Source organism: Lagenorhynchus albirostris, chromosome 8, assembly GCF_949774975.1.
Source record: "Lagenorhynchus albirostris chromosome 8, mLagAlb1.1, whole genome shotgun sequence".
Lineage (NCBI taxonomy): Eukaryota > Metazoa > Chordata > Mammalia > Artiodactyla > Delphinidae > Lagenorhynchus > Lagenorhynchus albirostris.
In genome coordinates, this window is record NC_083102.1 from 23,184,369 (window position 1) to 23,201,954 (window position 17,586).

The 17,586-nt window shown below is 46.2% G+C and overlaps 2 protein-coding genes across 4 annotated transcripts in view; one reads left to right on the top strand and one right to left on the bottom strand.

Moving 5' to 3' along the window:
* Window positions 1-9,454: 9,454 nt before the first annotated feature.
* Window positions 9,455-12,522, top strand: OPN1SW (opsin 1, short wave sensitive). Its single transcript, XM_060157567.1, has 5 exons — window positions 9,455-9,806; window positions 10,107-10,275; window positions 10,583-10,733; window positions 11,144-11,383; window positions 12,370-12,522. Exons 1-5 carry the CDS (start codon window positions 9,455-9,457, stop codon window positions 12,520-12,522), a joined length of 1,065 nt encoding a protein of 354 aa, XP_060013550.1.
* A 1,630-nt stretch (window positions 12,523-14,152) lies between these two features.
* CALU (calumenin) overlaps window positions 14,153-17,586 on the bottom strand; it is a 28,329-nt gene continuing 24,895 nt past the window's right edge. For all 3 annotated transcript variants that reach the window (XM_060156745.1, XM_060156744.1, XM_060156743.1), the window contains one exon: window positions 14,153-16,542. In XM_060156745.1, coding sequence (XP_060012728.1) covers window positions 16,438-16,542 — 105 coding nt within the window. In that variant the 3' untranslated portion in view covers window positions 14,153-16,437. The remainder of the gene's footprint in view (window positions 16,543-17,586) is intronic.

A 17,586-nucleotide genomic window follows, 5' to 3' on the forward strand; every position in this document is an offset into this window, starting at 1 on the left:
CAAGGATGGACAAATCCTCCCGGCCTGTTTTCTCCAAAAGCACGGATGCTTACACTCCCCTCGCTTCCTACGGAGCAGGTCGGAGCTGCCGCCCAGCTCGGCAGTAAGCGCGGACCCCCGGCCGCCGGCCCCAGCCTCAGAGCTGCGTGAGGGCAGGAGGAGGGAAACCAAGGCCAGGATACTCGAACCTCGGGGCCCTGATCCCTCTGCTGTCCCCGCGCCTCCACCAAGCCAGAAGCAGGGACCCTCTTAAGAGGGGCCGCTCCGTGGCCCTACGCAGTCCTTAGTGTCCGAAGAGCGCTTTTCTCCACCGCCTGCCTTCCCACCTGGCTCCATGCCCGCGGGGCTGCGAGCCATGACCCTCACTTAACCTAGCCCCTGTAGCCAGCTCACAGTGGGCACTGCTGATTTTCACTCTCATGGAAGGGAGATGTGAAAGCTCAGAGGGCTTATTTCACTTACTTCATCATTCATTCAAGGAACGTCTACCGTATGCCAGATCTTGACGAAGCAATTGTTCTCACATCTATACAGGTCTCAGACAGGAAGAAAAAAAAAAGGGTACACTTGGGAACCGGGGTGCCCCAGCACATCCAGAAAAGCATTGGGAGGTTCCTAAGCCAGGGGCACACACCAATCCCTTCTCTTGTGCATCCACGCACAAGGTCATTGGGCATATATTGTCAGTGTCACCCCCCCAGGCTCCCAGGTTCACAAGACCTCTATATTCCTCAGAAGGGAGCCCTTCTTTGCCTGGACATCCCCTACTTATCCTTCAGCACTCAGTGGGGAGTCATCTCTAAGCAGCTGTTCCTGACGCCCCACTCTAACCCCATTATATGCACCTGCTGTGCTCTGCCCCGTCCTTCTTCCCTCTAGGGCAGTGCCAGTCACTCTGGGTTGTCAAGGTCAGGTTTTTAATTTTCTGTCTGCCCAGTTTCTTGAAGACTGGGAAGTTATCTTAGTCATTTTTTGTATCTCCAGCATCTGACAAAGTCCTTTACACGTAGAATAAATGAGTAAAGGTAAATCTCCCAACAGCACAGTCAATGCTCTGCTTGTTTTAACATATGATCTCACACTTAAGGAGTTCAATGTTGCCTATTAACCATAATGTTGCCTCTAAGCCTCTCTCTGTGTCTCTCTGTCTCTCTCTCCTCACCTTTCTTCTTCCCTCTCATACCCCCAGCCTCGTATGTGCTCTGAGAGATGGTGAGCACAGATCAAGATGTTTCGTTTGCTCCCCAGAGGACAGGTCTCCACTCCAGACCCTGTGGTTAAGGTGATCGAGTTGTGGGGAAAGACTGTTGAGCAAGCCCACCCAGACAGACCCTTTCCAGAGGGTCCGCTGCCGATTTCAGGCCTGTTCAGACTTGGGGAGCAGTGCAACTGTCAGGGATGATGGAAAGGGTTTGGTGTTAGGAGGGTGGAGGGCACAGGGCTCCTGGGAATGACAGAGTCTAATGCTGGAAGCAGAGTGGCTGTTTGTTCTGCCCCAGCACAGCTCCTTCTGGTCCTGACTGAACCAGCAGGGTCAGATAGCAGAACTTGACTGCTGACCTCTTGGCTAATGGAGGGAAGGACAGGGGAGGAAGTTGTCAACTGTAACATCCAGGGGTCCAAGCTCTCCTCAGGGAGCTCTCATCCAGAGTATTAGGACTAATCTCTCCCTGGCTCCAGGGGTGCAGGTCACGATTCACCCTTGATTTGAGGAGCATTCAGAGGAGATCTGAACCAGTCTATTCTCAGGACCCAAATATGAGTAAAACCCAGACCAGTACTGGGTTGAGGGTGAGAATGAAGATAGGAGGCTGGAGGAAAGGGCTTAGCAGGTATGGGGGGGAAGTGGACTGTGGGCTAGGAGTGGTGGGGATGCCAGCCAGGTGATCAGTTTAGGGGGATAATCTGAATTAATCCTTGTAATCCATGGACCCAGGATTCAGCCTCCCTCCTAATCCCATCCCAGCAGATCATCCTCTCTGAGGACTGATGCAGCCATTTATCCACCTTTACCCTTATTTCTAAATGCCTAGATTCTTTCATTAAAAAGAAAAAAAAAAGTGAATCTTCTAAAGATGCAAAAAGTACAGCATATTATACACATTCTTCTGCAAACTTTCTTTTTTCCTTAACATGTTTTTCTTTTTACATTTATTCATGCTGTTTCATATAGCTCTAGTTCATGAATTTTAACTGCTGAATTTTGTTCCATTGTTTGAATATACCACAATTGATTTATCCATGCTTCTGCTATCCATGCTTCTGAACATTTGGGAAATTTCCAATATTCCATATTGTAAACAATGCTGTGATGGACAGTGCTGTGCATGCCTCCTTGGCATATATGTAAGCACATCTCTAAAGTAGATACCTAGAAGTAGAATTTCTGGGTCATAGAATATGTGCACCTTAAACTTTACTAGGTATTGCCAAATTGCTCTATAAAGCAGCTGAACTGATTTTTACTCCACTAACAGTGGCTGTCAATGCTTTTTTATTTTATTTTTTTAATTAAAAAAATTTTTTTAAGATTTTTTTATGTGGACCATTTTTAAAGTCTTTATTGAATTTGTTACAATATTGCTTCTGTTTTGGTTTTTGGGCCGCGAGGCATATGGAATCGTAGCTCCCTGACCAGGGACCGAACCCACACCCCCTGTATTGGAAGGCGATGTCTTAACCACTGGACCGCCAGGGAAGTCCCTCAATGCTTTTTTAGATTCACAAACATATTTATAAATTTCTTTGCTCACCATTCCTTCTTGCATTTCATTCCTTCCTTCTTATTTCGGTTTCCTTCTTATGAAGTATATCCTTTGGTAGCATTTCAGTGAAAGTCTTTGAGTGGTAAACATTCTCAGTCTTTGTCTTAAAAGGTCTTTATTTCACAACACTTAAATGGAAATTTAGTGGGCATAAAATTTTAGGTTGACAATTCTTTTAGACTTTTGAAGATATTCTATTTTTTTCTGTAATCGTTTGCTGCTAATAAGAAGTCAGCTGCCAATATAATTGTCTCTCTAGGCAAACAAGTTTTTAAATTTTTTTAATTTTTTGTTGCTTTTAAGAGTTTTCTTTTTCTCTTCAGTATTCTCCAGTTTCACCACAATGTGTTTATAAGCTCAGTTCTCAATCTGAGGACTGTGTCTTTCTTTTATTTTGGAAAATTATCAATCATTATCTCTTGGAACATTATTGGGTTGGCCAAAAAGTTCAAACGAACTTTTTGGCCAACCCATACATTTCCCTCATTCTGTTTCAGGAAACAATATATATATTCAGTGTGACAGTGTAATAGGCATATTCTTTTCCTCATGTCTTTTAACTATTCTTTCATATTTTCTATCTCATTACTTTCCCCTTTCCCCCCATATTTTGAACAATTTTATCAGCTCTATCTTCCACTTCACTAATTCTCTTTCCAGCTGGGTCTAGTCTACTGTTTAATGTCTTGAGTCTTCAATGGTATGTCTTCCATTTCCTAATTTTTTTTCCCTCAATGAGCTGCTTTTTTTTTTCATAGTGCAATATTTTCATTATGGTTTACTTTTTTGTCTTTAATCTTTAACACTTTTAAGAATACTTATTACACAGTGCTTGTCATGTTGTTCTATTATGCACAGTTCTTGGAGTGTTAATTGTCCTGTTTGTTGTGTCTGCTGAGTCTTCCTTAGGTGGATTGCTTTCTTGTCTAGTTTATAAGATTTTTATTGTGAGTTCTTCTTCAGTAGGTGTTTTTTTTAAAATTAATTAATTAATTAATTAATTTTTGGCTATGTTGGGTCTTCGTTTCTGTGTGAGGGCTTTCTCTAGTTGTGGCAAGCAGGGGCCACTCTTCATCACGGTGCGCAGGCCTCTCACTATCGCGGCTTCTCTTGTTGCAGAGCACAGGCTCCAGACACGCAGGCTCAGTAGTTGTGGCTCCCGGGCTTAGTTGCTCCGCAGCATATGGGATCTTCCCAGAACAGGGCTAGAACCCATATCCCCTGCATTAGCAGGCAGATTCTCAACCACTGCACCACCAGGGAAGCCCCAGTAGGCGTTTTTGATTTGTCACTTTTTAGTGAGACTCTCATATACCTTGGGGTATGAAAACAGTCTTGGAGAGCTCTTTCTTGCTTCTGTGAGGCTGTGTGGTATTCCTAGGGATTTCAAGTTGTCCTAAACCAGGTTTATATTTAATTTCTCTGCTTAAGGATTCAGCATCATGCAAATAACATAAATCCAGATGCAACACAAGCATTTTCTCAGGTTCAGACTTCAATTTCTCAGGGTTGACTTGGATTTCTAACCCTTTTCTCTGCTTCGTTGAACTGGCGTGTGCCATTTTAGTTTTCTTTCCATGGATAAGGTAGATCTTTGATGTTCTGAGCTTTATGCAGGGGGTTCAGTCCCAGCTCTTTGTCTCTGGTGGGCTGAGGGCACATAGCCTATAACTGAAAGCATTAGAACACATCTCCATGTCCCTGGTATATGTTTGTGATCTGTGTCTGAAATGAACCATGGGCTACTGTGATAGTCCCTCCTCCTTCTCCTCCTCCTCCTTTGTTTAGTTTTATATTCTTTCTTTAATTCTGTTATCTATCTGGGAATTTCCCTTTTTTTTTTTTGCGATATGCGGGCCTCTCACTGTTGTGGCCTCTCCCGCTGCGGAGCACAGGCTCCGGACGCGTAGGCCCCGGACGCGTAGGCCCAGCGGCCATGGCTCACGGGCCCAGCCGCTCCACGGCATGTGGGATCTTCCCAGACCGGGGCACGAACCCGTGTCCCCTGCATCGGCAGGCGGACTCCCAACCACTGCGCCACCAGGGAAGCCCGGGAATTTCCCTTTTTAAACCAATTTTACAATTGTTCATATGTTAGTTTTTAAATTGTTTTATGTAGTATTTCTGTGTGTGTTTTACGGGACACTGGGTGAAGAGAAACTACATTAGTTCAGTCTGTCATGTTGTCAGAATTTCCTTTCCAGAGTCTCTTTATCTTTAGTAGTATTCCTAACAATCCCTATGTCTGTAAGGTGTGTTATAGTTTGCAAAGTGTTTTCACATACAGTTTCTGATTTCATCCTCTCAAGAAATCAATATTATTGTTCCCATTTTACCAAGAGGAAAGCTGAGACTCCGAATTGTGATTTTATGCCTAGCTTTTGGACTTTGAAGCCAATGCATTTCATAGCTTGGGTTTTACATGGAGAGTTTGCCTCTTCTTGACCTCCAGCTCAGGCCCTGATTGTTCTGACCACCCGCTCTCTATCTGAGGCTCTCTGAGAGGCTTTCTGCCTAACACGAGGGAACCCTTTGGCTCCACCTTCTCAGGTTCAGCTCCTGGAGCTATGCCAATCCCCTTCTGCTCGGCTTAGCCTCAGTGGAAATAATGGGTATATACAGGCCATGGCTAATGGGGAAACTGACTGGCAGCTTGTCTTCAGGGTCCTTTATTCACTCACCACTGGGTCATCTCTGCTTCAACTTGAGAAAGGGCAGGCAACGTATACTTGTGTGGCAGGGAAAGGGGAACAGAAAAAAAGAAAAATCCAGCAAAAGTAGGACTCATCTGGGATTTAAACCCGGGACCTCGTGCACCCTAAGTGAGAATCATAGCCCTAGACCAAAGAGCCACTGAGGGTTACTCTTTGCCAGCTGTGTCTTCTTTGCTACATCAGTAGTAGCCGCAGTTTGTGGTTCCTAGAAGGGCCTCTCTCCTCCGTCCAGGCTGGCTCCCAGCCCAGGTCGGCTGCACTCCAGCAGGCCTTGCCCCTCGGCTCTCTCCACTGCTCCCTGGCCCACTGTGGAGCCACATGGTGATTAGGCAAGGTCCCATCTTCCCCGTGACCATCCAGTTCTCCCTCAGGGCTGCCAAGCGGAGTTCGTGGGGTGCTGCTGGGGAAGGGCAGGGAGGGAGCCAGTCTCCAGCCAGCCCCCCTTGAGGGAACCCCAGGGCTGAGGGGGCCTGCCTGGCATCTCCTGCACCCATGAAGAAGCACTCTTCTTTCTTACCTCATGATCAGACCACCAGAAAAAATCCTCCAAACTCATCTGCCTCCTAGGTGGGGACTAAGAAGTCTGTCCCAGATCACCCTTGACTAGGTGATATTTGCTAAATTACTCAGTTTCTTCATCTGTCAGGTGGGGAAGTCACACCTGCCCTGTCTGCCTTACAGGGTAATTTGAGGATCAGGTGAGAAAACGTATGTGAAAGCACTCTGCAAACTGTAAAGTGCTGTACAAAGGAAAGGGGTTATTATGATGGCAACATGAGGGCAAGGAGAAAATACATGAGCGGAAAGCTGCCACTTAATGCTTACCGTGGGCTGAGCAGTGTGATCTGTGCTTTACAGATCTTACTTAACCTCATAACAGCCTTGCGAGATAGCTGTCACCCCACTGTAAGAAAAAGAAACGTGCCCAAATTCGACTTATATGAAGCACATTTATCTGAATCCAAAGCGTGTTTTAAATGCGTGTTTTAAACACTGCTATCCAGACTTTCTAGAAAACCAGAGATGGGAATACATCCTGTAAATAAATACCCACACTTCCTCCCTCACCCCAGCCTGTCCTGTTCATCCCACCCAGGAAAGCTTCAGGGAAGAGCCTGCCGATCGGCTAAGGGTGGCCTGGGTGGGGTTCTTCAGGCTGGGATTCCCCAAATGAGAGTGAGGGGAGAGGTCACACATCAGAAACTGGGGCCTTGTAGGAGACCCAGTAGGCTCTGTCTGGCTCTCTCTTTTGTGCTGCCACTGTACCACATCCATCACACCTCCAGGACCCTTGTTTGACCCCTTAGAGGGGGGTTCCCTCTAGGAGGCTGGGAGCTTCTGGGGGGACAGAGATCTGTCTTATTGATCTTTGGATCCAGCCTCGTGTCTGGCACTTGGCAATCCTGCTGACGAAACAAACAACTCCCAAGCATTTCTGTGTACCTGGCCTTAGGTAAGCACTCTACCAGATTAATCTCATTTCATCCTCACAGCACAACTGCTGTTGTAGGCATCTCTTAGCAAATGTCTGTGGAATAAATGAATGCGTGAATGAGGGAAAGAAAGCAAGCCAGGAGTGTGCACCAAAAAACCACCAGGGGCAACAGATATTCAGGGGGATCTTCATTACTTGGCTCGAGGTAAAAGCCTAAAGAAACCCTCCCACCATCCATGCAAAAGCAGGCTTCCTAATAAACCAACGCGTCTGTTGGATATGGGGAAGAATGGCCCTCGCTTTAGAGAACATATTGGCTAACATTCCTTTGTACCCAGGGGATGAAGTTTTATTATCCCCATCCAGAGTGTCTGGACCAGACGACTGGCTCCACTAACCAATCATGGCCAGAGAGAAAAGCAACAGCTCATCTATTCTCAAACCAAAGGGACTTTTTTGGGTAGCTGTTCCCCAGCTTTAAACTGGCTTATAAATAAAAGCCACTCAACGCGTCATTCCATTACCTCAGTACACATTTCCTAATTGTTTCTCTCGCTGGGTGTGCCAAGGAGTGAGGTGTCTCCCAGCAAGGGCGCCAGGGGGACTTTGCTGAGAATGTTTCAGGGCTGAGACCGGGACTGGGTCCCAGCCAGTGCTTTTCTCTGGGGGTACTATTGGAATATGAGGCAGGATCATTCTCAGTGTGGCCTGTACAGAGCAGTGTCCTGCCCACTCAATACCAGTAATCCCCTTCTTTGCCAACAGCCATAAAACACCCCCCTCCCACCCCACATACCTCCAAATGTCTCCAGGGTAACAGGGTGGGGGAGAGGAGTGCCGCCCTGGTGGAAATCCATTGCCATCTACCATGCATTGTTTTCCAGGCTAAAATTACTGTGGCCTTGATCTAGGCTGTAGGAGTTTAGGCCCTCAGTGGTTCATTTGTCTCTGTATTTCAAAGCCAGCAGATGAAATTCTCTAGGAAGAGTCATGGCTCTACCTCGGGGCGGGGTGGGTGGGGGTGGTTTCTCCTCTTTCCTCCCAGGCGTGAGGATGGCTTTCATTCAGGCAAATCCTTGGACGATTCCTCATTTTCACAAGAGCATGTAGAACTTTCTCTCATCTCACCACTTGCCTGGAGAGTCTGACTGGTCAGTATTTAACAGACAACATTGTCACAACACATTTCAAGCTCAACACATCATTTCAACCTACGCATCAAAAACACGGCAAAAAGTGAACACTGGTTGCTTCTGGAGAGGGGAACTGGGAGCCTGGGTGGGAAAGAGATGTATTTTTCACTGTATATTCTTTTGTACTTTTTGAATTTTGAGCCCCAGGCATATACAATCCACTTGAAACAGAAATCCACTTGATAAAAAACTAAGCAGGGAGAAGCAATGATTAGAGAGGTTAGGGAATAATGCCTTTCAAGCCTCTAGAGAGTCGAAATGTCCTCTGGATTAGAGTAGCCTGGCAGAGCTGGTATTTGGCCCCCAGCCGAATGGTTCTGGTTTATGTCCAGTTCTGAATCGTGCTTTGTGTGGAGCCCATATTGAGGGTAATAGTCAGCAGGAGACCTGATCCTGTGAAACTGGTTGCTGTGCTACTCAGGAATGCTGTTGAGGACATTATTATATCACACCGATGTCTCCTTTGTGAAACCCCATTCTTGCCTGTCATAATCTGAAGAACAGTTGGTTTGTGTTGACTTTCTGGACAGTGAATTACGTAATTCATTGGGCAGGTCTTGGATGAGCAGACAGGATGACTGGCAGCTTGGGCACTGCTGAGCTAAGGGCAGGGGCAGGTGTGAACATGGCATGAGAGGGACAGTGAGCAAACTAACCTCGACCTGGCTGGGGGAGGTCTGAGTAGGAAAGGTTCCCTCTCTGGGTAGACTCACCATGAAGAAACTGGCAGCCTGGGGTGCCTTAGACCTCTAGGCATTGTCGAGCTGCCCCTGAACTGTTCCATGAAGGCTGTTACTAAGGTGCTCCAGGGAACTCTCCATTCCCTGCCCCTTCCTGCAGCCTGAGGCTGCTTCCCAGGCTGGCTGTGAGCCCAAGATCCCTGGAGAGGGACACTTAGGGGGCACCTTCCACAAAGGGGCAGATGGGGTGTAAACACCTACAAGGATGTAGTAGTGCCTGAAGTCAAAGAAGAAGGGTGCCTTCCATAGGTCCACTCAAAGGGGAAAAAAAGCGATGGAGGGTCTTCATTAAACATGGGTCAGCATCTCCCAGGCCCCAATGAGCCCACTCCTATTCATTACAGCACCTGACCGTTGCATGTCCGGATCCTTTGAGCCCACTCTTATCCTCTGAAGAACATACAATCGGCTTTGGGGTCACAAAAGGTTTAGGTGGGGGCTTAGGGTCTTTAATCCCAAACTTTGTCCTTAGGAAGCTTAGGATCAGCACTGATCTTTCAGGGAGCTCCAAAGTGGCTTTGGAGGAGAGGTTCTTTGGCAGGGTCAGGGAGAAGTGGTGGTGGGAGGATGATCTATAAGGGGAATCAGAGGGGGTGGTGGACATCCCATGAGCAAGATGTCAGAGGAGGAGGAGTTTTTTCTGTTCAAGAACATCTTGGTGGGGCCGTGGGATGGGCCTCAGTACCGCCTCGCCCCTGTCTGGGCCTTCCACCTCCAGGCAGCCTTCACGGGCTTTGTCTTCGTTGTAGGGACGCCACTCGATGCCACAGTGCTGGTGGCCACACTGCGCTACAGAAAGTTGCGGCAGCCACTCAACTACATTCTGGTCAATGTATCCCTGCGGGGCTTCATCTACTGCATCTTCTCTGTCTTTGTCGTCTTCATCACCAGCTGTCATGGATACTTTGTCTTCGGCCGCCATGTTTGTGCTCTGGGGGCCTTCCTGGGCTGTACAGCAGGTATTGCAGGAGAAGGCGGCTGGGGGGAGGCAAAGGACACCGCTTCATGATTGGAACCAGGGGCCAGGCTGTTGGGTGAGAGTGGGCCCCAAAGAGGAGTCTGGGGGATAGAAGTTTGGTGCTCTTTTGCATACTGAGATATAAAGCCACCCAGACTAGAAGTCTGACCGAGTCCCAAACTCTACTTCACTAACCACTCCAACCTTCCCTCCCTGTGCTTTCTCCACCCCATCTGTATTCCACTCTGCCTGCCAGGATGAGTGGGGCTGTTTACCTTCTTACCCTCACATTTCATCACAGGTCTGGTGACAGGCTGGTCACTGGCCTTCTTGGTCTTTGAGCGCTACATCATCATCTGTAAGCCCTTCGGCAACTTCCGCTTCAGCTCCAAGCATGCACTGATGGTGTTCCTGGCCACCTGGACCATTGGTATTGGTGTCTCCATCCCACCCTTCTTTGGCTGGAGCCGGTGAGAGTGCGGGGCCGCTTTGCTGACGTAGCTAGAAGCTCAGGTTGTGAGGGCGGGAAGAGAATTGGGTATAGTCTTTGACCTCTAATTTTTAAAGAGCTGGTGGAATAAATAAGGGAAAGGGCTGTGGGAGACAAGTGCTAAAGTTTACCCCGCAGTTGCAATTGCTAAAGGCTCGCTGGTGAGGACAGAAAATACCCGCTGCCTGAAGTCATTCTGGGTTCTAAGTGGAGAACACAACCCAAGAATCTCATCTCCCTCTCGACTAATCGAGCCTCACAGTGAGTAAGTGCTTGGTCCCTTGCAGGTTTGTCCCCGAGGGTCTTCAGTGTCCCTGCACCGTGGGCACCAAATATTACAGCGAGTACTATACCTGGTTTCTCTTCATTTTCTGCTACACTGTGCCTCTCTCCCTCATCTGCTTCTCCTACTCTCAGCTGCTGGGGGTCTTCAGAGCTGTGAGTGCCTTTCGTGAGGGTCAGGGAGGAAGGGATCACAAGGCTCTAGGTGAGAGGGAAGAGCGGGTAAGTGCTCTAGAACATAAAACATTTGGAAACGTCCAGTCAGGTAGAGGGGTATCAAAAAGCAGTGAAGGAAGTGGGGACAGGGAGATGATGAAATGAAGAATAAGGCGGAGTCATTCCTGCTCAGGTATATCGAGAGACGCATGTGATCTTTTCCATCGTCACAGACCAGAGAGCTGCCTCCATCTTGCCTTCCTCAAGGAGGGGGAAACAGAGGGACTAGGCCAAAAGCTGGGACAGCAGAGAGACAATTAGAGTAGATGGCCCCCTAGGTGAAGAGTCCAGAGATCTAGGAGTTCAGGGCCAGGGATAAGAGGGTGTGATGTTTTCTGTGCTCTTTCCAGGTTGCAGCTCAGCAGCAGGAGGCAGCTACAACCCAGAAGGCTGGGCGGGAGGTGAGCCACAAGGTGGTGATGATGGTGGGATCCTTCTGTCTCTGTTACACGCCCTATGCTGCCCTGGCCATGTATATAGTCAACAACCGTAACCACGGGGTGGACTTACGGTTTGTCACCATTCCTGCCTTCTTCCCCAAGAGTGCTTGCGTCTACAATCCCATCATCTACTGCTTCATGAATAAGCAGGTAAAGCTCTCTATTTATATTCCTAAGACCTGGTTCTTCTCAACAATGACTTTTAACTCCAAGCACCTGGGACTCCACTCAAAGGGTTTCTTGGGGTCAACAGGGAAGGCATGGAAACTCTCAGCAGGCTAGAAAGCACTTGGTAAGTAAGCCCAGGGATGAAGGCGTGGTCATCCAGACAAGATCACAGAACCCAGGGAAGACAACTTGAGCCATAAAATTCGAGTTGCTCCAAAGGGCAGGATGAGAAGTGAAAAGGCTTTCCGTTTCACTGAAAAACTGATAGATCAGCAGTGCCCCTAAATTTCACGAGTTCTTAATCCTTTCCAACTTCTAGTCTGCACGACCATTTATGTGAAACACAGAGATCACAACACATGCGTACGTTTCTAAAACAGCTTATCATCTGAAGGTACCAGGTGGCTTCCTATCCCAAATCCTGAATCTAAGCTAATAACCCAAACTCAGACAAATCAAGGAGGGTTCCTGCCGTGTAGAGCTAACACTCTGCTTTGAGAATTGTTATTTTGTTTCCTCACTTCCAGAGATGGATTCAAAACGAATGCGAAACCTCCCGGACAGAAACGGAATTGGCAGTCCTTCCCCAGTTGGGAGCGCTTTCAAGTAATGGTGGGGTGGGTGGGCGGGGCTATTCTGGGGTCACTTTTGACAGTGCTCTTATGGGGCAGGGTGGTTTGTGAGGTCTCCCAACAGTGAAATTCTACACATTCTCAGAGTTAGCCAGAATGTGTAGGGATCATCACTGTAGACCCAGGAGTAGTGCATAGTCTTAGCCTGGAATATAGCTAGCTCTCAGTATTGGGAAGATATAATCAAAACCACCTGAGGAGATCCTGTGTATAAGGCGTTGTGCAAGGCTTTGAGGATACAAAGAATGAGATCTTTTTTCCCCTATGCTTCCTGATGTTATCTCCTCTGTACCGCTCTACCAAGGGGACTATCTCCAATTCTGCTCTTTCCTCCAGTTCCAAGCTTGCATCATGGAGATGGTGTGTGGAAGGCCCATGACAGATGAGTCTGACATGTCTAGCTCCCAGAAAATGGAAGTTTCTACCGTCTCTTCTAGCCAAGTTGGCCCCATACTGGCCTGTTTGCAGCAACAAGGATTTTACATTTAAGGAAATTTCTACCTTGCCTGTCAAAAACCGAACTACTACAACACAGAAAACGGGAAGGGGAGTGATAGCAATTTGAGGTCAATTTTCCATTTTCCTACTATTTCCTTCCTACCTACACAAAGCTACTGTTCCAGCTGGGTCTACTTCAGACCACCCCAAAGGCCATTTCAACAATCATCAGTTTCTACTCTTTTTTTAATTTTTTTTTATTTTTTGTGGTACACGGGCCTCTCACTGTTGTGGCCTCTCCCGTTGCGGAGCACAGGCTCTGGACGTGCAGGCTCAGCGGCCATGGCTCACGGGCCCAGCCGCTCCGCGGCATGTGGGATCTTCCCGGACCGGGGCACGAACCCATGTCCCCTGCATTGGCAGGCAGACTCCTAACCACTGCGCCACCAGGGAAGCCCAGTTTCTACTCTTAAGTGGCAGAATTTACAGCACTTGGAGAACAGATTTCTACATACACGGCAACTGTAAAGCAGTCTGGCTGATGATTTTTCAGTGTGTACACAACAATTATTTTCCTTTCTAGTAACATTTTTTCCCTACTGGGGATCTGTTCAAAGATGATACATTTTGAATTAAAACAAACTTATGGAAATACTTTAGAAATGGGAGAGACATTAAAAAAAGAACCTTTAGAGTTTCCCTGGTGGCGCAGTGGTTTAAGAATCCGCCTGCCAATGCAGGGGACATGGGTTCGAGTCCTGGTCCGGGAAGATCCCACATGCTGCAGAGCAACTAAGTTCGTGCGCCACAACTACTGAGCCTGAGCTCTAGAGCCCGCGAGCCACAACTACTGAGTGCGCAAGCCTAGAGCCCGTGCTCCACAAGAGAAGCCACCGCAGTGAGAAGCCCACGCAGCACAACAAAGAGTAGCCCCCGCTCACCGCAACTAGAGAAAGCCCAAGCAGAGCAACGAAGACCTAATGCAGCCAAAAATAAATAAACAAAACAAAACAAAACCTTAAAAAAACCCTTTAGTAGGTCCCAAATGAGTTTGAAAGAACTTTCTTATGCTGTCACTGCCAGTAATTGCTATCGCTTTGGCTGGGACAGCCATGCCCACAAACCCCTGTACCAGCATGAATATTCCAGGTGCTTCCTTTCCCCCCACACCTCCTATCTGGCTAAACCTATATATCTGTCTTAAGCTGTGTATTTACTAAAGTTAATGGTTTAATTCCCTTCATGTTCTCAAAATGAATTTGCACATCTAATACAATTTATAAACTATACAAAATGTTCAAAAAACTGTTTTACCTTATACTCCCTCTCCCCACCCCCTGAAGAAGAGACTTTTTGAAATAAAAATCAAGATAAATGTGTGTACATTCAGAAATGGCTTGTGTTTGGTATCAGGCAATTATGTAATGAGCAGCTGGGCTCCTCTCCAGTTATATGGCCTAAGGGAAGCAGAGAAGGGTTACAGCTGTAGAAGGATGCTAGAAGATTTCAGGAATAGGAAGAAAAGAGTAACCAATTTGGGAGAAGGCAGTAACTTCTCTGGGTTGGGGTGGGGGGTATGATAAACCTTCTAGGAGAGCTCTTTTTCTGTGCCATTTTATAACACCCATAATTCTAAGCAAGAGTTCCATTTCTTAAGAAAATAAAGGACATTCATAACCCAGTGAATGTAAACAGTTTTATTTAGAAACAGATAGGTACCTGTTTGCATTATAGAATATAAAACTGGGTTTACACTCTATAAAAAATAACCAATATCCAAATTCAAGAGAGCTAGCATTCACAGAACACACTATGTGGGTGTGCAGCTACTGTTCACCAGCCTCAGGCTTGATTTAAACCAAAAGAAAAAAAAAAAAATCCAGGGGGATCATTAGAGATTAGAGTACAATGCTTACTGATGAGCACCCAGCATCCAGAAGTTGCTGTCTTAGCAGATGGAGGTTTGCTTTCTAGGTGCGTGACTTTAACATAAGGCCTGGGTTCTCTGTACCTAGTGACCTATGAGGATCTCCTGCCACACAATTCATGACGTGCCCTCTCCAAGCCAGGGTTGGTGGGCATTATTAATTATCCCTGATCTTCTTAACAACAAAAATGGGGAATCTGGAAGGCAGAGAATTTCCACTCCCTTATACTGGGGTTAAAAGAATGTATCCACTCTCAAGAGCTCAATGCAAAGGCTGGGGTGGAGTTACACGGTATCCGGCTTTTTACCAGGCCAAGTAGCCCACCTCAACGTGATTGTGGAAGACCAAAGGATACACCTAGGTTCAGATTATAATAATCACCCAGCACCACCTGAATGTATTATCCAGAAAGATATATGAAATAATAACGGATATATATATATATATTTGTCTTAGTAACCTGAGGGCTAAAAACTTGGAATATAATAATTCTTCTCAAAAGAGGTCCATCTGTATGAAAGGGACCAAAAAGGACAGTTTCCTGTTACGTAAAATATAGGTAAAGTGAGTTGGGAACAGAGGTGGTTTCTTCAGCTCCTTCTACAATGTCCCTCTCTTTGATCAGGGTTGGCCATGTTGATTCATGATAAACTTTTTTTTGGCAGTGGGGAGATGGGAACGTAGGGAGTGATGGGTCGAAGGCAGGAAGGGTGAGCGATGGTCCTCAAACCAAAGAGCCCTCTCATCTTTGAGTCTTAGCTCAAGCTCTCCAGCTGACACAGAAACAGGCCTGGTAGTAAGTGGTTAGCATTCTGAGGTACGAGGATCCCTGGTAAATTCAGCAGCATGTGGTTTTTGGAAACCAGCCCACAAGATAAGAACACTGCAACCAAGCCCCTAACTAATACTGCTATTTAACCACCGTCCAAAGGAGAAAGGAAAGAAAAAAATCCCACCACACTAGGAGGTTCTAAGCTTTCATTTAAGGTGGTCCAAATAATCTTCTTTATTTTATCTTCGAGTTTCTTAAGAGAATCCTCATTCAGTGATCATTTCTCTCATTAAAGGCACTTTCAATGACATGATTGGAAAGGAGTACATTTTAACTGCAGTGCAGATTAATTCCTTGGAACACCTGGGGAAATAGGAGCTGAATAGGGGCACTTACAGTGATTCAATAGGCAAGACAGTCTTGTGCACTTCAATAGATGCATACCCAGAAAAAAGCATGTGCCCTAAAAACACTTGTATTTTTCCTTTAGTTTTCCAGCTGTTTCTATGTATAGCTCTGTAAAGAGATCACACTCAGTACTTGACTGATTTTCAAGACAGTGGCCCCAACTCTTCCCACCACAGCTGTGCTTGACAAAATTAGCAAACAGCTAGTCTTACAGGGAAGGAAAAAAAAAGAATGAATGAAATCAAGTTGAGCCAAGCTTTCTTACAGCACAGGGATCGGTCCTTGCCCAGACAATGCCAGGACCTGGACCTGGAGCAGCTGAATGAAATATTCGGCCCCTCCTACTTATTATGCAGGGTACTTTTCAATAGGCAAGTTTAAGTGTTATCTCTCTAAATATAAATTGTGGGGACTATTTCTTCCCTCTTCTCTCTCTTGAACATTTCTTATTGATCTCAGGCTTAAAATTAATTAACTCAGAATTATAAAAATTATATGATATGGGTTGAGACAGAGTGAAGGGCTAACGTTTGCCTACAAAGTGTGAGCTGAGGATCTTGATCCTTCATATCATACTCCCAACCAGAGAACAAATACAAAAATAAACACACATGTTATACATAATACAAAGTGTAAATCTACAAACACAAGTGTACTAATTAGAGTTTTTCCTCAGAAGCACAGTTTCCCTCCAGTCCCTCAGAGAGGAGGAGGAATGGGGACGGGATTTTTAAGACAGCTTTTCATGTCTTAAAAAGTTTGTAATAACAGTCTCAGTAGCGCAAACAATTTCATGTGAAACCAGAAGCTGTAAAAATAAATTACTTTTGAAGAAATGTAGGTTCCTCTGTCTGCAGCTCAGAACTCGTCATGTCGTACTAAGGCCTCACCAAAATCTGTGGCCTGGCTGCCCACAAATAAATCATACTTGTCAACAATCTCCTCCTTGGTAAGCTTGCCATCCTGAAAGTAGAGAGAACAGTGAATTGATGCAAAATATATTTCTTATTTCAAATTTAGAACACTGTTAACATACAACAGGGGTTAGTCAAGATTTACGATTCTAATTCCCACTAAATTAAATGTGAACTCAATCCTCACTGCCCACCCCCAACACACACACACATACACACACACACACACACACACACACGCAAAGAGGGAAGTAAACAGCAGTTGATACATTTTTCTTATCAAGGAAGTTAAGTGGAAGGATGGAAATAATATAGCTCAATAGCTCTATGCTAGGGATATGGGTTTGTTTTTTGAGAAGAAAACGCTCCCTTTCGAGCAAAATGTGGGACATCTCCTAGATATGGGTAAGAGATAGTCAAGAATAGCCAGGAAAAATACTTCAAAGTGAATCAAGTCTTTGTCTAACAGGAACAATGAAATATGCTAATATCAAGCACAGTCTTCAACTCCAAAATGACCTAGTCACCAATCAGATTCCAGACAGAACCCCAAATGAAGACTCAGATACTCATCTCAAGAATTATCTAGGCTAGATTCCCAAGGGATGACTACATCAGTTTCCTTTTCTCACATGCCTCAGGACACAGCACCTGGCTACTGAAGTGACTGAGCAAGAACTCAAAACAGACTGACCCTCAAAAAGCCTCAATAAGAAACTCCATTAGGAGCCTCCCTGGTGGCGCAGTGGTTAAGAATCCGCCTGCCAATGCAGGGGACACGGGTTTGAGCCCTGGTCCGGGAAGATGCCACATGCCGTGGAGCAACTAAGCCCATGCGTCACAACTACTGAGCCTTTACTCTAGAGCCTGCGCGAGCCACAACTACTGAAGCCTGTGCCTACAGCCTGTGCTCCGCAACAAGAGAAGCCACCCAAATGAGAAGCCTGCGCACGACAACGAAGAGTAGCCCCCGCTCACCACAACTAGAGAAAGCCCGCGCGCAGCAACAAAGACTCAACGCAGCCAAAAATAAATAAAATAATTTAAAAAAAAGAAAAAAGAAACTACATTAAAACCGAAGATCAGTCTAAAT

Bases quoted from the DNA above. Each gene is read 5' to 3' on its own strand.
- OPN1SW (XM_060157567.1), top strand. From the start codon at position 9,455: ATGAGCAAGATGTCAGAGGAGGAGGAGTTTTTTCTGTTCAAGAACATC. The intron at 10,734-11,143 runs GTGAGTGCCTTT...TGCTCTTTCCAG, and splicing joins TGCTGGGGGTCTTCAGAGCT to GTTGCAGCTCAGCAGCAGGA. The intron at 11,384-12,369 runs GTAAAGCTCTCT...TCTTTCCTCCAG, and splicing joins ACTGCTTCATGAATAAGCAG to TTCCAAGCTTGCATCATGGA.